The 21,941-nt window shown below is 44.9% G+C and overlaps 1 protein-coding gene across 5 annotated transcripts in view; it reads left to right on the top strand.

Moving 5' to 3' along the window:
• Positions 1-21,941, top strand: part of INPP4B (inositol polyphosphate-4-phosphatase type II B) — a 394,433-nt gene that overhangs the window by 70,371 nt on the left and 302,121 nt on the right. For 4 of the 5 annotated variants that reach the window (XR_011364011.1, XM_069978640.1, XM_069978642.1 and 1 more), the window contains exon 3: positions 12,979-13,097. Coding sequence is in view for 4 of the 5 variants with exons in the window: in XM_069978640.1 (XP_069834741.1) it covers positions 12,979-13,097 (119 nt within the window). In the remaining variant the exon portion in view is untranslated. Of the gene's footprint in view, positions 1-12,978; positions 13,098-13,290; positions 13,357-21,941 lie in introns of those variants that run through there. The other variant, XM_069978643.1, reaches the window with a different exon arrangement.

Below are 21,941 nucleotides of genomic sequence, written 5' to 3'. Positions count from 1 at the left end.
AGCCCGAGCATTGGAGTTTTTTTTTTTTTTTTTTTTTGACCTTCATCTTTATTCTAATTGTTAATCAGAACTTTACAGGAACCGTAAAACCGAAAACTGTTGATTACAATTCTTCACAGGCAACAAAATGAAATATCCTAATTATGAATCATTGACCTGATTGATCGAAAGAAGGAAAAAAATAGGAAAAAGGGTAAAAAAAAAGTTGTAGAGTATAAAAATGACTATATTATATGGATGAAATACTCGAGTTTATCATCCAGTATGTATCTATGTATGATGTATGTATGTATGTATGTATGTATGTATGTAGCCTTAAATAATATGAAAACATAATTAAAAAACCTGTGATATAAGTAGTGTAAGTCTTCAGAATTAAAATGATAATAAAGGGGTATTGGTAGACATGGAAAAGTTGGGGTCAACAAATAGTAATAATAAAGAAATATATAAATATATATGTGTGTGTAAAAAAAAATTATATATATATTTATATTTAATGCTAACTTTGCAAAAATACATTATAAGCATGGGAAGAAGATCACTAGCACACAGATGTATGATCCTTAGACATCCTGTTATAAATTTCCATTGTTCCTGTGGGAAAAGTGCTCTGCTATCCAGACTAGTTTCCTGCCACAGTCAGTCTCTTGGAATTAATCCAAATGTGAGCAGGTTGATTAAGAGAACAACAATAAAGTACTTATGTGAACATAGATATATGTGTGTGTGTGTGTGTGTGTGTGTGTGTGTATGTGTGTGTGTGTGTGTGTGTGTGTGTGTGTGTATATATATATATATATATATATATATATATATATATATATATATATATGTGTGTGTATGTATTATACCGGGGTCTGTCAGGAAAGGTGATCGGGACCCCCACAGTTTGTTCCAGGTACTTCTCCTGTCGCTGACTTCCTTAATTGCATCGATTGCTATAGTTTGCAGTGTTTAAGGGGTTAATTACATTATTCACGGCTCCTGGAACATTGGTGAGTACACTTTTTTGTGTATAGATCATCTTATGTTGAGTGACAGCTTTAAGTGGCAACACATCACCTCTGCTGCCACCATCATTCATGGTCAGGACAGCCCTGCTGTTCCCAGTCCTCCACTGCCCGCCACTATATCTGAGCATGGGAGGGGGGATGCTGCCCGCCACTATATCTGAGCATGGGAGGGGGGATGCTGCCCGCCACTATATCTGAGCATGGGAGGGGGGATGCTGCCCGCCACTATATCTGAGCATGGGAGGGGGGATGCTGCCCGCCACTATGTCTGAGCATGGGAGGGGGGATGCTGCCCGCCACTATATCTAAGCATGGGAGGGGGGATGCTGCCCGCCACTATATCTGAGCATGGGAGGGGGGATGCTGCCCGCCACTATATCTGAGCATGGGAGGGGGGATGCTGCCCGCCACTATATCTGAGCATGGGAGGGGGGATGCTGCCTGTCGCTGTATCTGAGCATGGGAGGGGGGATGCTGCCCGCCACTATATCTGAGCATGGGAGGGGGGATGCTGCCTGTCGCTGTATCTGAGCATGGGAGGGGGGATGCTGCCCGCCACTATATCTGAGCATGGGAGGGGGGATGCTGCCCGCCACTATATCTGAACATGGGAGGGGGGATGCTGTCCGTCAATATATCTGAGCATGGGAGGGGCGATGCTGCCCGCCACTATATCTGAGCATGGGAGGGGGGATGCTGCCCGCCACTATATCTGAGCATGGGAGGGGGGATGCTGCCTGTCGCTGTATCTGAGCATGGGAGGGGGGATGCTGCCCGCCACTATATCTGAACATGGGAGGGGGGATGCTGTCCGTCAATATATCTGAGCAGGGCCGGCCTTAGGGTAAATGGCGCCCTGTGCGAAACCTTTTTACGGCCCCCCCCCTTAATGTAACATAAAGCTCCTTCAGCCCCCCCCCCCCACCATTCACACAACTACCACCCCCAGCCCCCCCAAACAACTAACATAACGGTAACGATAATTCAACGATAATTATGACACGCCCCTTTTTGCAAGCCACACCCTTTCTTGCAAGCCACATCCACTTGGCCATGGCAAAAAGGAACTCACTGAGCATCAACACAAGGCCGTGCCATTTAGTCTATAGCCATTATTATTATTTGTTATTATTAGGGGGTCTCAGCAGAAACCTGGATGAATATATACACGAGTATAAAGCTATGCTCACACTACAGGAGTGTATATACAGGTATACATCCACTACAGGAGTGTATATACAGGTATACATCCACTACAGGACATGTATATACAAGTATACAGCCACTACAGGATGTGTACATATAGGTATACAGCTATGTACACACTACAGAATGTGTATATACAGGTATACAGCCACTACAGGACGTGATACAGTTATGCAGTACATATCTGTATACCTCTACATACAAGTCCTGTAGTGTGTACATAGCTGTATACGTGTATATATATACACATCCTGTAGTGGCTGGATACCTGTATATACACGTTCTGTAGTGTGTACATAGTATGTACACACTACAAGACGAGTATTTACATGTATACACCCATGTACACACTACAGCTGTAGGAGCAGTGCAGACTAGGAAAGCTGGGTGACTACCTCTGTAAGAGCAGGGCAGACTAGGAAAGCTGGGTGACAACCCCCGTAAGAGCAGTTCAGACTAGGAAAGCTGGGTGACAACCCCTGTAGGAGCAGTGCAGACTAGGGGATGTCGGGAATACGGGGCCTCATCCACACAGCAGCAGCATCTCTGTAGTGTCCTCTGGCAGAAACACAGCACATCTAACTTCTATTTGTAGTTAGATGTGCAGTGTATCTCTCTGCCAGAGCGCCCCCTAGCTGGCCGGGAGTGAGGCGCCCTGTGCAAGCGCACAGGTCGCACACCCCAAAGGCCGGCCCTGTATCTGAGCATGGGAGGGGGGATGCTGCCCGCCACTATATCTGAACATGGGAGGGGGGATGCTGTCCGTCAATATATCTGAGCATGGGAGGGGGGATGCTGCCCGCCACTATATCTGAGCATGGGAGGGGGGATGCTGCCTGCCACTATATCTGAGCATGGGAGGGGGGATGCTGCCTGTCACTGTATCTGAGCATGGGAGGGGGGATGCTGCCTGTCGCTGTATCTGAGCATGGGAGGGGGGATGCTGCCTGTCGCTGTATCTGAGCATGGGAGGGGGGATGCTGCCCGTCGCTGTATCTGAGCATGGGAGGGGGGATGCTGCCCGTCGCTGTATCTGAGCATGGGAGGGGGGATGCTGCCCGTCGCTGTATCTGAGCATGGGAGGGGGGATGCTGCCCGCCACTATATCTGAGCATGGGAGGGGGGATGCTGTCCGTCCATGTATCTCAGCATGGGAGGGGGGATGCTGCCCGCCACTATATCTGAGCATGGGAGGGGGGATGCTGTCCGTCCATGTATCTCAGCATGGGAGGGGGGATGCTGCCTGTCGCTAAGGGCCCTATTCCACAGTAACGATAATCAGCCAGATCGGCCCCATTTGGCCCGATTCGGCCGATTATCGTTCAGTGAAATAGAGAGAACGATCAGCTGATGATCGTGTTATCGGCTGATCGTTCATTTAGGGCCAGACCTAAAATCATTGTTTCCCCACCGTGCTTCGCTTCGGTTGAATAGCGGTGCACGGCGGGCGACCGGCGATTTGACAAGCATCATACATTACCTGTCCAGGCTTCTTCTCTGCGCTGTCTTCCTCCCCTGGTCCCACGCGCTCTATCTTCAGAATGGCCGGTCAGCTGACGGAGCGCTCAGCCAATCTCAGGCCGGGACCGCCGCGGCCTGTGATTGGCTGAGTGTGGCCTGTCAGCTGACCGGCCATTCTGAAGATAGAGCGCGCGGGACCCGGGGAGGAAGACAGCGCAGAGAAGAAGCCTGGACAGGTAATGTATGATGCTGCAAGGACATCGGTAACTATGTCCTTGCAGCCCTCGCTCAACGATCATCGGGCCGTGGAATAGGCCCAGTAAACGAGCGGCGATCTAGCAGATCGCCGCTCGTTTACATCGTTGATCGGGCCCTCCTCGGCCCGTGGAATAGGACCCTAAGCATGGGAGGGGGGGGGTGCTGCCCGTAGCTGTATCTGAGCATGGCAGCCTCCGCACAGGGAGCAGTGATTACTGTCATTTCTCCACTTAATGTTTAGCTGCAGCAAATGTGTTGGAGAAACATTTGTGCTTAAATATTCTGAAAATAATTTCTTGTAATCGTGCAACCCACGTAGATAATATTGCACTATGTGCACTCAGAGATATATATTATATATAGGATAATTCTGACCATGTAAATATATATCATAACATGGTCAGAATTACAGTTTAGAAAAGACTCAATAGTAAAACTCGTGAACCCGAACAGAGATTTGAACTCCAGTTGTCTGCATGAATATTGTCAAGTGTTACCGCATCTGCCATCGCATTTGTAGGAATTCTGCCTGGATAACCGTACAATAGTTCTGGTGCGCTGTTTGTGGTTCTAGTGTATCCATTATGTGTAAGTATTATGTCAGAGGGGAGGAGGTTTCATCACTGGGGCCCGGTGGGCAGGGCCGTATTTCCAGCTGCTGCTGTCCTAGGCAGTAACTTTGCAGACCCCCATCACACCAAACCTGACCAATACCCCCCCTCCCCCCCCGAAAAGACACCAGAGACAACGACCGGAATTAATGGTCATGATTGTTAATTACGGCCATTGTTTGACAACGGCCACTGTGTGCAAAAATGCATTGGTGCTTCTTGTGTATTTTAACACATTTCACGGCATGTATTTATTTATTCCCTGTAAACTGTTGTGTTGTATAAAAGTATTTAAAAAATTGTTTTATTTAAGTTTATACCAAGATGTGTTTGTTAAATTGAACCAGTGAGCTTTCTAGTCAGAAGATCTCGACTATTGGACTATTCGGTTGGTGACATTAGGCTGGAAACATTGCCTGTGTAGTAATTGTGCCAAAACCAGGTGCGGATTCAAATAGGTGGAAAATATAAAGGGGGAGACTTGTACTTCTCTTTTCTGTTGTGTGTTTCCAGCCTTGGGCTATGTTCCCACATAGTATTTTTGCTCAGTATTTTGGTCAGTATTTTTCAACCAAAACTAGGAGTGGATAGAAATACAGAATGGCTATGTTTACTTACTGTTGAAATTGGGTGCATGGCCATTCACTAAATTTTAACCCTTAGACGACCGGGCAAATTAAAATTTTTGCGTTTTCGTTTTTCCCTCCTTGTGCTTAAAAGGCCGTAGCACTTGCATTCTTTCACCTAGAGACCCACATGAGCCCTTACTTTTTGCTCCACTAATTGTACTTTGCATTCACAGGCAGAATTTTTGCATAAAGTACACTGCAAAACCAAAAATAAAATTCAATGTGCGGTGAAATTGAAAAAAAAACAAACAACACACTTCTTTTATTTGGGGGGTATTTCCTTTTACGCCATTTGCCCTAAAGTCGTTACAATTACGAAGATATATAACATGTATAACTTTTATATTATCTGATGGCCTGTAAAAAATTCAAACCATTGTTAACAAATATATGTTCCTTAAAACCGCTCCATTCGCAGGCTTATAGCGCTTTTATCCTTTAGTCTATGGGGCTGTGTCAGGTGTCATTTGCTCCATGATGTGTTTTTTCTATCGGTACCTTGATTGCGCATATGCGACTTTTCGGTTGCATCAAATCCAGAAAAAATGTAATAAAAAGCAACCAAAAATGCGCAATTTTGCACTTTGGGATTTTTTTGCGCCGTTTACTGTGCAAGATCAGGAATGTGGTTAATTAATAGTTCGGGTGATTACACACGCGGCGATAGCAAACATGTTTGTTTATTTATTTTTATAACATTTGAAAAGGGGGGTGATTCAAACTTTTATTAGGGGAGGGGGCTTTTTATTAATAACACTTTTTTTTTTTACAATTATACTAGAAGCCCCCCTGGGGTTAGGGTTATTTGCCCCTAGGGTTAGGGTTATCCCCCCACGGGGTTAGGGTTATCCCCCTGGGGTTAGGATTATTCCCCCCCCCCCCCCGGGGTTAGGGTTATTCCCCCCTGGGGTTAGGGTTATTCCCCCCTGGGGTTAGGGTTATTCCCCCTGGGGTTAGGGTTATTCCCCCCCTGGGGTTAGGGTTATTCCCCCTGGGGGACTTCTAGTATATGCACACTGATCTCTCATTGAGATCTATGCAGTATAGTTAGACTGCATAGATTCATGAGATAGGCACTGGATTGCTTTCAGCTGCTGCAAAAGCCTGGGGTTAGGGTTATTTGCCCCTAGGGTTAGGGTTATCCCCCCACGGGGTTAGGGTTATCCCCCTGGGGTTAGGGTTATTCCCCCCCTGGGGTTAGGGTTATTCCCCCCCTGGGGTTAGGGTTATTCCCCCCTGGGGTTAGGGTTATTCCCCACTGGTGTTAGGGTTATTCCGCCTGGGGTTAGGGTTATTCCCCCCCTCGGGTTAGGGTTATTCCCCCCCCCCTGGGGTTAGGGTTATTCCCCCTGGGGTTAGGGTTATTCCCCCTGGGGGACTTCTAGTATATGCACACTGATCTCTCATTGAGATCTATGCAGTTAGGGGTTAGGGTTATTCCCCCCCTGGGGTTAGGGTTATTCCCCCCTGGGGTTAGGGTTATTCCCCACTGGGGTTAGGGTTATTCCCCACTGGGGTTAGGGTTATTCCCCACTGGGGTTAGGGTTATTCCGCCTGGGGTTAGGGTTATTCCCCCCCTGGGGTTAGGGTTATTCCCCCTGGGGGACTTCTAGTATATGCACACTGATCTCTCATTGAGATCTATGCAGTATAGTTAGACTGCATAGATTCATGAGATAGGCACTGGATTGCTTTCAGCTGCTGCAAAAGCCTGGGGTTAGGGTTATTTGCCCCTAGGGTTAGGGTTATCCCCCCACGGGGTTAGGGTTATCCCCCTGGGGTTAGGATTATTAGGGTTATTCCCCCCCTGGGGTTAGGGTTATTCCCCACTGGGGTTAGGGTTATTCCGCCTGGGGTTACGGTTATTCCCCCCCTGGGGTTAGGGTTATTCCCCCTGGGGGACTTCTAGTATATACACACCGATCTCTCATTGAGATCTATGCAGTATAGTTAGACTGCATAGATTCATGAGATAGGCACTGGATTGCTTTCAGCTGCTGCAAAAGCCTGGGGTTAGGGTTATTTGCCCCTAGGGTTAGGGTTATCCCCCCACGGGGTTAGGGTTATCCCCCTGGGGTTAGGATTATTAGGGTTATTCCCCCCCTGGGGTTAGGGTTATTCCCCACTGGGGTTAGGGTTATTCCGCCTGGGGTTACGGTTATTCCCCCCCTGGGGTTAGGGTTATTCCCCCTGGGGGACTTCTAGTATATACACACCGATCTCTCATTGAGATCTATGCAGTATAGTTAGACTGCATAGATTCATGAGGTAGGCACTGGATTGCTTTCAGCTGCTGCAGCCAAAAGCAATCGAGTGCCAAGCCAGGATCAGTGTCATTACGGCGCAGACCTCGACTTTGACAGCTGCATCTGATTACTTGATTAGCGGGCACGACGATCAGACCGTGCCCGCTAATAGCCGCGGCCACGGGGTACATGCGGCACCCGGGACCACGCGTCCCCGCTCTGAACACCTGTAGACGATCCTGGACGTACCCATACGCCCAGGGTCATCTAGGGGTTAACAGTGTGTGAGCATAGCCTTTCTGTGTTTTCAATCCACTCCTGGTTTTGTTTACAAAATACTGAGCAAAATACTGTGTGGGAACATAGCCTTATACCTACTAGATCACTTTCATTAGGCCAGCTTATAGACTGACGTTGGTCTTGCAGATGACATAGTGTTCGGAAACCAGGAGTTTAAGGTAAACAGTTTAGGTTTCCCCTTCAGGCTGCTTTGTCTATATGACTTACAAATAGGTCTGGAGAAAGGCAGCAATGCCGAAACATTGCATCCAATGGGATTAAAGGGGTTGTCCAACGATAATCTTTTTCTTTCAAATCAACGATTTTCAGAAAGTTATACAGATTTGTAATTTACTTCTATTAAAAAATCTCCAGTCTTCCCATACTTATTAGCTGCTGTATGTCCTGCAGAGAGGGTTGTTTTATTTTCAGCCTGACACAGTTCTCTCTGCTGACACCTCTGGCCAAGACAGGAACTCTCTCGACAAAAAGGAGGCTTTCTATGGGAATCCCCATAGAAAACCTCTTCTGCTCTGGACAGTTCCTGTCTCCGCCAGTAGATGTCAGAAGAGAGCACTGTGTTAGGCTGAAAATAAAACCACACTTCCTGCAGGATATATAGTAGCTAATAAGTACTGGAAGACTGGAGATTTTTTAATAGAAGAAATTTACAAATCTATGTAACTTTTTGAAAATAGTTGATTTGAAAGAAAAAGATTTTCGCTGGACAACCCCTTTAAGGGTCATATTTTCTTTTTGAGCACGGTCTCCAACCTCCATTTTGTTTGGTGAAATAAAGACTACGTTCTGTGTTTTATGTGAAGGTTACTGGCTTGTCATACATGTAATATCAAGAGTTGTTTGTACACTGGATAAAAAGTATAATCCGATGTCGTCTCACTGATAAGATCGTGTTTGTTTCTATTCTCTAATAAAAATTAATTGTGACTATCTGTCCTGACGTTCATTAGAAACCTACATAGTGAATGTAACTGATCAAATCGACTTGAGTCACTGTAATGTTATAACTGCAAAAAAATAAGAAGGGGGCGGGGCTAATATTTCAACCCACTTGTGCAAAGCTGTAGGTATGCTACAGATAGATGGTTGTTGATGCGACAATGTGTTGTATACAATTGTAGGTTCTACTCCCATTTACTTCTACGCCTGTTAGCATTTGGGTGGTAAAGGAGAAATCCCACACAAAAAAAATCACCTGCAGACAGAGGGGTGCAGCAATATAAAGAATAAATACTTACCTACCTCTGTGACCCCGCAGTGCTATAATTTTCATCACGGCCCTGCTGATTGCCCGCTCAGCCAGTGACTGCAGCAGTGGCCCATCCCAGTCACTGATTTGTTGAGCAAGCAGTCCATCAGTTGGGTCATGAGGTTACAGCTGCAGGAGGCCGGCAGATGTCAGAGAGCGGTAAGGAAATGCTGTGGGGGCATGAGGATGAGTAAGTATGCTTTCTTTTATATGTTCTTGCACACACACCCCACCTCCCTGACTGCAGGTGATACGAAGAGACATGTCAAAAGTTTTGAGGTGTGGGGGTGGGGGGTCTGAGTGTTCAGACCGTAACCGATTGTGTGAACAAGCCAGAAAGAGAACTCCATGCTCAGCACATCTCTCTCCCTCCCGGCTCTGTGTAACAGTCTCATGATAAAAGTCTATGGGACAGTATTTTCTCCTTGATCATTCTATTGATCCGTCAGGGTCTGACCACTCTGACCATGATCTTTTTTTGACTTGTCAAAAGTTTTTTGTTTGTTTTTTTGACAGGTACACTTTAAGGCTGGGTTCACGCTACGTATATTTCAGTCAGTATTGTGGTCCTCATATTGCAACCAAAACCAGGAGTGGATTGAAAACACAGGCCCTGTCCACACAATGTTGAAATTGAGTGGATGGCCGCCATATAACAGTAAATAACGGCCATTATTTCAATATAACAGTCGTTGTTTTAAAATGGCAGCAAATATTTGCCATTAAATGGCGGCCATCCACTCAATTTCACCATTGTGTGATCAGATCCTTTCTGTGTTTTCAATCCACTCCTGGTTTTGGTTGCAATATGAGGACCACAATACTGACTGAAATATACGTAGTGTGAACATAGATGACCTAGCAAACGACTATAAGTCACTACTATCCATAAGCATCAAACACAATATATACAACCTATAAAGGTATAAAAAATGCTGGACAACAAGATCTCCGTTTAACAATGAATACTTTATTAATACATATCAAAAATTATATTTAAAAACATTAAAAAGGGAAGCAAAGAAATATACATAGCATATATCAAATGGTATACAAGGCAGGAATAAGTAGATGTTAAATACACTATATACTGAGTAAACAGTGGTATGTCAATTGACTCCCGGAGGAAAGTGTACTAGTGCAAGTAAACAAAAGACCAAAAAAGTGCTAAAGTAACCTCTGTATATTGCTGCAAGTGCAGTTACAAGTGCAAAGTCACATGTGCTAGAGTAAGCTAAGTTAAACTGATAAAATAACAATAATCAATAATACTTAAACCTCGGGGTCCACACTGTATGAGCTTGATAAAGCTCATACAGCGAAACGCTGCGTCGGGTGAGTGGCAATACTTGGCAGCATACAGTGTGGACCCCGAGGTTTAAGTATTATTGATTATTGTTATTTTATCAGTTTAACTTAGCTTACTCTAGCACTCATAGCCTAAGGGTGTGTCCAGATGTACAGGATGTGCATTGGATTTCATGCTGCGAAATCTGTTGTGGTCCTGTGTCCTTTCATTTTCTATGGCTTTATATACTCGCAGAGGTATATAAAGCCCCTTCCCACTTAACTCACCGCTGTCCATGCTCCTGCTTGCTTCTCAGGCTCCCAAACGTCCCACTTAGCCAATCGTCGGCTGTGGTGGGGCAGGACACTGATTGGCTGAGTAGGACACCAGGGACACTAGTTGACCGGTTTCAGCCACCAAGTAGCATGCTGTTGGGCTAAGTAAATAATCAAAAGCTGTGAGCGGTGAGTGGTTACTAAGTGAGATGACCCTTGTGAACTGCATGCAGATGCTGTGACCAGGGTGATAGATGCTATTTGTACCGCTGAGTCACAGTGGCCAGGAATAGTATGCGCTCATCCTTGGATACACTGACACACGGCTTCTTGGTTTTAGGGCAGGTGTATTGCAGGTGTTGGTGCAGCAGTAAACAGGGAAAGTCTTTACTATAATCTCTTTAAGTACAGTACACAAAACACAGTCTTTTGAAAGACAATAGACAATGCTCACAGATTCAGTCATAGTAGTAGGAAGCAAGTAGTTTCTCACTAATAGATATAGATATAGACAACCTTGAAGAAGCACAGCTGTCACGCTGCTAGATAAGAGAGGACATTTTATACAGGCCACAGCTCTGACTCACACAGTCTCTGACTATACTATATACTTGACTTGGTTAGTTTGTTCAGCGGTGGCACATTAGACTCTAGGGTTCTCAGCTGGGGGCTATTGCTCGATGAAGAGATGAATCCTATGTCCACAGGAATGAACATCCATCTAAGCTATCTTGTGGGCACAGAGTGACACAGTATCAGGAACGTAGGTCCACCCAGTGGGAGAAGCTAACTTTCGAGATGACCCCTTAGGAATCTATCACTTCTAGTAGCTCGGGCAATAGCTCTTACCTAACTACTGTCTGTGTCCTGGAGTGGTCATCAAGAACTTTGAAGATGGCCGCCCAGCATAGATGGGGTTAGTCCTGCCTTTTCACCGCAGTCTCCCCGCAAGGTGCTGTAGATGATATGGCTAGGAATAAGATCACTGGTAGATGATAAGGAATTGTATCCAGAAGATGGTATAATAGCAAACTATTTATTCACATCATAGCAGGTAACAAGGATGCGGAGGAGTGAACAGGTGACAGCCTGTTTCACATGCCGGTGTGCGTGCTTCCTCTTGGCCCTCAGGAAGATGGAAGATACATACATATCTGTGCTGTCAATTTCCAAGGCTGCATGAACAATACAGTGATTGTTCATGCAGCCCGGGAGTTCGATTTTACGTGCCGTGTGAAAGGCCCAGAAAACCAGCGACGATATCACTGATTGCTGCTCATTTGCAGAAATCTTTGTCAAAAAGGACCTTGAGGAGTTAAAATTTGAATACAACCTAAGGAGTTAAAATAACCTATATTATATTTATTTATTTTATTTTTAATGTTTACTGTGTAATTAAAAGTGTACCTGTCGTTTTTTTTTTTTTTTTGCAGAAATCAATAGTACAGGCGATTTTAAGAAACGTTGTAATCGGGTTTATTAGCCAATTACAACAATTTATTTATCTCCCTCCCCCCCTCCTCTTTGCATAGGTTACACAGGGCTCGACTGATGTAAAAGATTGTAGATTTCCTGATAATGAGCAGTGAATGAGAGAGAGAGGGGGGGGGGGGGAGCTGGGGAAAGTCTTTGTGAATGCAGATAATGGCAGATTTGCCTAAAGAACCCAATTACAAACTTTTTTAAAATCGCCTGGACTATTGATTTCTGCACACAAAAAAATGAAACGACAGTGACACTTTAAGGAGTTAAAATTTGAATGCAACCTAAGGAGTTAAAATAACATCAGTAACATAACATAGTGTTAACCTCTATTATACAGTATTTACTTATTATGTGTACCTGTTTGCTGTGTGTTTTAAGGGTTTATCAATGTGAGAAATCCACATGTATAAATATTTAGATTCATATATGTAATTTATTTTTTCTAACTTGAATAAACAAAACTGAAACTGCACAAGTAAACCCAGTAAGTTGCAGAGTGTATGGGTGTATATCCTGTACAGATACGTGTGACCTAGCCTGTTAATCAGTAACTTCTTCATAGATAGATTCCCCCATAGGCGACTGCTGCGAGCTCTGCGACCACACTGTGTGAGGGACGTTGCTTGGGCTTTGAGGTCAGAGCTGATGTGCTTATTCTCTTACTACTGTATGTGCATTGGCCGGCGGATTAGCTTGCAATTATACTCCAAGGCTGAGCCTCTGGCTGGGAAGTCTTACAGGAGCTGCTTGTGGAAATGAATTCTCAGCTCTAACATGTGACTTCCTATGTCTGCAAAGGTAACTCCAAGGGACTTCCTCTGCTAAATCAGCTGCGTCTCCTGAGATAGAATTCACAGCTCCTGCTAAGTCTGTGTCGTCGCCCAGTGGCACATTAACCTAGCACTTTTTACAGTCTATTTATATGTGTTGTTTTTTTTCCCCCCTTTCCTGTAGCATGCAAGGATTTACTGACCGCTGCCCGTGATGGAAAGCTAAACACATTTGTCCAGATCTCGGTGGCACATCCGACAGAACAGACTGTAACCAGATATGCTAACACAGAAATAGTAGAGGTGAGCATTTTCTTTCCTTGCATTATATCCCTATGGTGCTCAGGCAGGTTATAACACATTTGCACAGGGTGACACTTCTATAGAACTATGCCGGGGATTTCTGCCAGCAAGGAGCATGTATATTCATGACTAGCATATTTCCCAGTTACACCAGTAACAGCTGTTACTTCATTCCATGACTGACTGCAGGAATATCCCAGTTTACTGATCCCAGGATTACAAAGAATTGTCCAGAATGTGTTTACGGTTGAAGGCGAGGGTATGTACATGTCTGGAGTGTGCTGAGGATATATTGCTGTCCTCATGGTAAACTGGGAAGAGGAGGGAGCGAGGAAAGAGCGGTGGCAGCCAGGAAGGGCACTGTTTACATTAGTCATGGCACCTCCTGTAAGTTTAGAGAGACTGTAGCACAGGATACATGGCGTGGAAACCAGTTTGCTACACTGTAGAATGACTTTGCGAGACACATTTGCAGTTCCTTAGGCGTGTAGCCTGGGATGAATCGGTCCAGCGTGCTTCCTATAGACGCAGATTTCCAGATGACTGCTAATCTGCTTGGCAGCATCTGAACCTTTAGCTATTCTGCAAGTGAATGGTTTAAACAGCCTGTTACAGATCTCAGTGCTTCAGCTCTTACTGTCTGCAGCGTTCTGCTAGCAAAACATGTAGACATTTATTTTCTTCTTGAAGAATGACCCAGATTCCCTCTAACCTCTTCAGCACCAATAGCATTTGTACACTGCATTGATTTTATAACCCTTTAAGCATGCAAAGGAGATTTTTTTTTGCACCGCTCACCTCTCCTTCTTGGCCCTATTTGTTGTGCTGCTCCTGTTTTCCTGCATTTAAAGCGTCACTGTCATTTAATTTAGTACAGGCGATTTTAAGAAATTTTGTAATTGGGTTTATTAGCCGAAAAATGCATTTTTATCATGAACAAGCAGTTTGAAGCTCTCCCCCCTGTCTTCATGGTTGTCTATGGAGAGGGGTGGAGGGAGATGAGGCATTAAAACAGGACAACAAAGAGTTAATTTACAGCTACATCACTGGGCTATTTCCTCTTAAGTTAGCACTGACCTCTCTAACCTCTGAGTACCGGCTTTCACACAGGTCCCACTGTGTAATCCTTTTTTTTCTGCTGGCGACTAAACTCCCTCTTCCCCCCTCCCCTCTCCATAGGTTACACAGGGCTCGACTGATGTAAAAGAGTTGAGATGTCCTGTTAATGAGCAGTGAATGAGAGAGGGGGGGGGGGAGCCTGGGAAAAGTCTTTTTGAATGCAGATAATGACATATTTGCCTAATAAACCCAATTACAAAGTTTCCTAAAATCACCTGGACTATTGATACGGCAGTGACTCTTTAATGTAAGATATTGTGATATGGCTTGTTGGTGGTGGAACCAGTCTGCTATTGGAGTTTATGATTCCTCTGTAGCGGGTCCGGATCGAGGATTTGTTTAGAATCAATTTATCATGTTATTACGTCTTCTGGTCCCAGAAATGCCATATTCATAGGCTGATAGTTAGGAAGGGAAGAAAAAGCTATAAAATCTTTGTGGAGTCTATGGTGGCGCTCATGCGAGAAATCACATCCTGACTTAAAACCAGCGAGATTCACAAATAAGCAGTGGGAGTTGACAGGTCTGCTAAACCAGGCTAATGGCTGCGCTCAGGATGCTTCCCATCACTTCACTGGCATTAGCAGTAATGTAGCAGAACAATCCTGGGTATAAAGACTTTCTTGTTCTACTCCATTTCCTGACTGCTTGCCCTGTGGATGTCAATGTCGAGAACAGTATGGAAAAAAAATAAACCAAAAAAGAGAATTTTTCTATTAGAAGACGTGTTTGCTAGAATACACGATAAGATATTAGCTTTAGTCTGTCATTTATAGGGTGGATGCTGGTAAATATCTGTCTCTGCTTACTGTATGTATTATCTGTAATTATAGAGTATACATGTAATTAATAGCAGAGAATAATTAGGAGTTTGCATTGATCATTAGGAATAAACATAATTGCATTTATCATGCCGCATCCGGGGAATATTCAGTCCATGTGTGTAACAGGACTGTGTCACATGTCGCAGAGCCGAGCTTGTCAGAGAGGTAATGACTACATGGAAACCTAATCAATATTGCAGCCGCAATAAGAGAAATGACACACTCAGCTCTGCTACATCTGGACTCTACTAATAATTAATTTACAAGTTCTATTATTATATATACACCAATGTGCCTTGTGCTCAATGATTTACATCATCAACCAAACATCCAGAAAAGATACTATCACAAATATAGCTTCTATTAGGGAGCATTCACACGTACAGGATACTCAGCAGATTTGATGGAGCAGATATCAATGTAACTAAATAACTGAACGCCGCATCAAATCTGCTGAATTGTTGTGACAAAGCCAAAGTAGTGTGCGAGGTACAGGGGTACATATCGGAGCATGTTCTATAGGAGTACGGATTGGAGCATGTTCCCAGGCATAGGGGTACATATCGGAGCCTGTTCCCAGGTATAGGAGTACAGATCGGAGCATGTTCCCAGGTATAGGAGTACAGATCGGAGCATGTTCCCAGGTATAGGAGTACAGATCGGAGCATGTTCCCAGGTATAGGTGTACAGATCGGAGCATGTTCCCAGGTATAGGAGTACAGATCGGAGCATGTTCCCAGGTATAGGTGTACAGATCGGAGCATGTTCCCAGGTATAGGAGTACAGATCGGAGCATGTTCCCAGGCCTAGGGGTACAGATGCGAGCATGTTCCCAGGTATAGGAGTACAGATTGGAGCATGTTCCCAGGTATAGGAGTACTGATCGGAGCATGTTCCCAGGTATAGGAGTACATATCGGAGCATGTTCCCAGGCCTAGGGGTACAGATCGGAGCATGTTCCCAGGTATAGGAGTACAGATCGGAGCCTGTTCCCTGGTATAGGAGTACAGATCGCAGCATGTTCCCTGGTATAGGAGTACAGATCGGAGCATGTTCCCAGGTATAGGAGTACAGATCGGAGCATGTTCCCTGGTATAGGAGTACAGATCGGAGCATGTTCCCAGGTATAGAAGTACAGATCGGAGCATGTTCCCAGGCATAGGGCTACAGATCGGAGCATGTTCCCAGGTATAGGAGTACAGATTGGAGCATGTTCCCAGGTATAGGAGTACAGATTGGAGCATGTTCCCAGGTATAGGAGTACAGATCGGAGCATGTTCCCTGGTATAGGACTTCAGATCGGAGCATGTTTCCAGGTATAGGGCTACAGATCGGAGCATGTTCCCAGGTATAGGAGTACAGATCGGAGCATGTTCCCAGGTATAGGAGTACAGATCGGAGCATGTTCCCAGGTATAGGAGTACAGATCGGAGCATGTTCCCTGGTATAGGAGTTCAGATCGGAGCATGTTTCCAGGTATAGGAGTACAGATCGGAGCATGTTCCCTGGTATAGGAGTACAGATCGGAGCATGTTCCCAGGTATAGGAGTACAGATCGGAGCATGTTCCCAGGTATAGGAGTACAGATCGGAGCATGTTCCCAGGTATAGGAGTACAGATCGGAGCATGTTCCCTGGTATAGGAGTACAGATCGGAGCATGTTCCCAGGCATAGGAGTACAGATCGGAGCATGTTCCCAGGCATAGGAGTAAAGATTGGAGCATGTTCCCAGGTATAGGAGTACAGATCGGAGCATGTTCCCAGGCCTAGGGGTACAGATCGGAGCATGTTCCCAGGTATAGGAGTACAGATCGGAGCCTGTTCCCTGGTATAGGAGTACAGATCGGAGCATGTTTCCAGGCCTAGGAGTACAGATCGGAGCATGTTCCCTGGTATAGGAGTACAGATCGGAGCATGTTCCCAGGTATAGGAGTACAGATCGGAGCATGTTTCCAGGTATAGGAGTACAGATCGGAGCCTGTTCCCTGGTGTAGGAGTACAGATCGGAGCCTGTTCCCTGGTATAGGAGTTCAGATCGGAGCATGTTTCCAGGTATAGGAGTACAGATTGGAGCATGTTCCCAGGTATAGGAGTACAGATCGGAGCATGTTCCCAGGTATAGGAGTACAGATCGGAGCATGTTCCCAGGCATAGGAGTACAGATCGGAGCATGTGCCCAGGCATAGGAGTACAGATCGGAGCATGTTCCCAGGTATAGGAGTACAGATCGTAGCATGTTCCCAGGTATAGGAGTACAGATCGGAGCATGTTCCCAGGCATAGGAGTACAGATCGGAGCATGTTCCCAGGTATAGGAGTACAGATCGGAGCATGTTCCCAGGTATAGGAGTACAGATCGGAGCATGTTCCCAGGCATAGGGGTACAGATTGCAGCATGTTCTCAACTATTCTGCGTAAAATAATTTTAGGAATAAGAATAGTAGGTTTCAATATGTATACCCCCTTTTCTATTCCGAGAATAAAGCTCACAATAGTCCATTATTGAATACTCAATTTAAAGTTAAAAAAAAACACAAATGTAAAAAAAAATTGAGAAATAGCTCATAAAATCTATCGCTATCGGCCGTACATCGCCCCTCTGTAAACAGGATGTGCAGCCGATAGCAATAGATTTAAATGGCCGCACAAACAATGCAGTGATCGCTCATGCGAACCGGCTGCTCGATAAGTTGTGCTGCACTGCGTACGAGTGTCAATCACACTGATCGGCTCTTGTTTGCAGCAGTGAACAGTCGAATTATCTAGGACCCTTACCCTCAGCTGTGGAGCACCTATCCTGAGGGATTTATTATCTTCCAGCCCTGGCACTTTTCCTGGGAATCAAACTACCAGGCTGGGCCCATATTGCCACCAGCTGAATGCTCCCACCATTGTACTATTTTCTTTTTGTATTATCTGCATTAGGGGAGTCCCCATACTCCCACGAACCTGCCGAACCGAACTTTTGAAAAGTTTGCCCATCTCTACTCACGATTGAACAAAACCCTTGTAAGACCAGCTCTACTCTAAAGGCCCTACTACATGTAACGATTATCGTTTAAAGATTCGCTATAACGATCGATCGCTAGTGAAAACTAGCGATTTTGTAGTGAACAATTATGAGGTTATTACAGTCCCCAATTACTGTTACAAACGATCATTTTTATGTTTTTTTATCATTGGGCGTTATTACACAGACAGATAATCGCTCATTTTCTATCATTACGGCCAATTTTTAATCAATAATTGCTCAGTGTATTAGGGCCTTAAAGGTTTTTCAGCTGAAATGTAGAGTCCGCTAGGAAGCTGCTAACTATCTGTAAAGGTTTGTTTATCCAGCACATCCTGTGTACAGTACACTACTTCTCACATAGAACGGTTTCAGTAGATGACTATCTAACTACTGTTGAAATAATTACCATGTGACCACTCAGATCCGTATCATTTCAAGATAGTGAGATGCAAATGAATGCAGAAAACATAAATGTATGTACAGAATCCCCAGTTATTGCAGGGTTACGCTGGTTTATTAGCTGTTCTGCATCTGCAGTACCACCTCTCTTATATAACCCTACCAGCCCGGGTGTCGTATGTCTTTACTAACGCTGACATTGATGGGTGTTGCTATTATATCTCCAACATGACCTCAGCCAAAAAGTAGCCTCATTCTTATACAAATCTGAATATTTTCAGTAAATAATGATGCTGATTGGCTGATGAAGTAAATGCTGCCAGGTTGTGTTGCTCCTTGTCCGTTACCGGTATAGTGCCGGTCCAGCTCAGAGCTAAATCACTTGAGACAGACTGGTAGCTATGAATACATTGCCAAAGGCTACAATCTTCTTCATTGAGTTGTCAGGCTGTGTGTTCCTCACAACCACTCTCTATTATCCTCAGGTCAAGGCTCAACCGAGGGCAATGAAGGGGTTAAAAAGATTTGCAATATTCACACAGCAGATCTCCGTTTTTTTTTTCTTTTCTTGTAGGAGTAAATTCTCGTAGTAGAACCCTTTAATAAATGGTTAAGGTAAAAAGCATACGGTGCCCGACTCTAGAATAGTGATGAACATAAAAAAAAATCTATGATCGAGATCTGTATGTGTTCACTGAACATTCACGAACAAATAACAAACATACAGTAGAAGCGCATTTGTGTACGTTTGTAAGTTCGAATATGTTCGAAAATGATTGCTTGTTATAACCATTCTGATCATCAAACAAATTGTCCGTGATCGGTGAACATGTCCAATTAGCGTAATGTAATAACGAACATTTATGAACATGTTCACTCAACACTACTCCAGAACACACAAAAGGTTCACCAGTATAAATAAAACTTTTATGAGTGTATATATATATATTCCTATAGTGCAGCGGTGGGGAACCTTCGGCCCCTGAGACCTCCTGTTGCGGCCCGCGGCTCTCTTGTGAGGTGCGCCGCTCTGGTGGGGAATGAGCCGGCATACTCAGCATCCTCAGTGACAGCTGCCAGACACAGGAGGATGCTGTCTGTGCCGGCTCCTTCCCCACCAGAGCGACGCACATCTTCCGTCTCCTGTAGGCCGCGCGCGATAACGTCATATCATCGCGCGCCGCCTGCAGGAGAAGACCGGCACAAGGTAAAGGGGAGAAAAGAGGACCTGGGCAGCGTGGGAGCGGAAGAAAGGTGATTGGGATGTTTATATTTTCATTTGGGACAGGCACTGGGGGCTAAGTACACTACCAGGGCATCACTGGGGGGTTTACAATGACTAGCAGGGGCATCACTGGGGGTTAACTATGACTACCAGGCAGTAGCGGGGCCCTGAGCTCTTGGGGGGCCCATGGCCTCCCAAACAGACTTATACTTTTAGTGGTGTATTATATCTAGGCTACAGTTCTGCCACAACTTGCATAAAAATCACTGCTTTTTACCGCACTTTTGCACAAATCAGGGCAGAACTGCAGCCAGGAGACAATACAGTAACATTAGAGAACATACTGAAGGATCTTATTATGTGACAATAATGTCACCACAGGTCCTTTACAGGCTGCATTAATGAGTAAAAAGACTAAAGCTAGTCCTGCCAAAGTTACAGTGGGTTGGGGGGGCCCAAGCTTGGTGAATAGCCCAGGGCCCATGGTGAAGGTAATATGCCCCTGCTACCAGGGGCATTACAGGGGGTTAACTATGACTAGCAGGGGCATCACTGGGGGGTTAACAATGACTACCAGGGCATCACTGGGGTGGCCCTCGACACGGAAAAGGTTCCCTACCCCTGCTATAGTGTATAGTGTATATACTGAGAGACTCTTTGCCTCTCTGACTTTCTGGCCATTTACATACAGAACACCCGCAGAGGCGTGCAGATAAGGTTTGGCTTTAGCTACTAATCCCTAGTCATGTTCCAAGACTCTTTATGGGTCAGCCATTGACTTACAGGGTAGCTACCTCCAGAAGATGTCCCTGGAGAGGCAGCATTTTACCGTCTGGGGGGAAAGCTAATTTGTTTGTCTTTCACGCTCTCTGTGGGGAAGCTAATGCTCATGGACATCAGATTAATTCACAGTATATAGTGCAGTGTATGAGCTTTATTTAATACTCAGTTCACTATGATTTATGTATAGAAACATTATTTTAATTATGACTTCAGAATTAGGCTATGTTCACACAACCTACTTTTTATTAAAAGAATGGCCGTTGTTTTCAGTTTACACAACGGACGTTCTTTTCATAATGCAGAAGTCAATTCAAACAACAGCTATTGTTTCACACGATGTATTGACTGGCCGTTGTTTGCTACTACCGTCGAAATAATGATAATGTCATTTATTTCTGGACATTGTTTTGAGTGCCAAATAACAGCCGTTGTTTATGCATTGTGTGAACATATCCTTAGGATAGGTTCCCATGCAGTATTTTTGGTCAGTATTTTGCAACCAAAACCAGGAGTGGTTTGGAAGCACAGAAAGGCTATGTTCACACACTGTTGAAATATAGTGGATGGCCGTCCCTTAATGGCAAATAATGGCTGTTATTTTAAAACAAATGGCGGCAATCCACTCAATTTCTATATTGTTTCAACATAGCCTTTATGTGTTTTCACTCCACTCCTGGTTCTGATTGCAAAATACTGAGCAAAATCCTTTGTGTGAACATAGCCTATGGCTGTAATCAACTTCTACAGCCTCAAGGAGTCAAATGCCATGGGCTCGGGTTCAGATGAACTCCAACGTTCGGCAAGTTGACTCATGACTATCTCTGACTAGTGACGAGCGGACTTGCTAGACTCTTCTGGTTCGGCAATGTTCTCTGAACCCCAACATTCACTATTTGACTTCTGTCAGCTAGAGAAGATGGAAGTTGCCCTTGGGCTTCCTGGAAACCATGGATACAGCCATAGGATAGTGTACCAAATGGAAAACAAGCAACAATGCATACAGTGCATGCATCATCTGAGTCCTGTACAGGAGCAAGGAGTCCAGGGATTATCCCTGCTCCTGGATTTAGATTCTGTGAAACACTACGTCAGCAGTGTTGGATACCGTATCTAATAAACGAAGTAGACCACCAACCTTCAAGCTGGTGGCCGCCATATCTGCAACTTTCATATCGACAGTAAGAATACAGACTTAGTGGGCACCAACATAAAGTGAGAGTAAAACTATAGATGTAGCTCCTGCCAACATTCATGGTGCACTATACTGACAGCCGGATGGATGTCCAGGATCCTGTACTAAGGGGTCAGGATGCAGCTTCAACCCCCAGAAGAGTAAGGAGGGGAGGAAGAGGAGGGAGCAGCAGCTGCAGAGAGTGACACACATATACTGGCCTATACTGGCGGTATGGATCAGGAGGATCCGCTGACATACAGATCTATCCCTCCATATCTCCCGTCATGGCTCAACCAATTCCAGAATGT

Source organism: Dendropsophus ebraccatus, chromosome 7 (genome assembly GCF_027789765.1).
Source record: "Dendropsophus ebraccatus isolate aDenEbr1 chromosome 7, aDenEbr1.pat, whole genome shotgun sequence".
NCBI lineage: Eukaryota > Metazoa > Chordata > Amphibia > Anura > Hylidae > Dendropsophus > Dendropsophus ebraccatus.
This window is presented reverse-complemented; position numbering and strand designations above follow the sequence as displayed.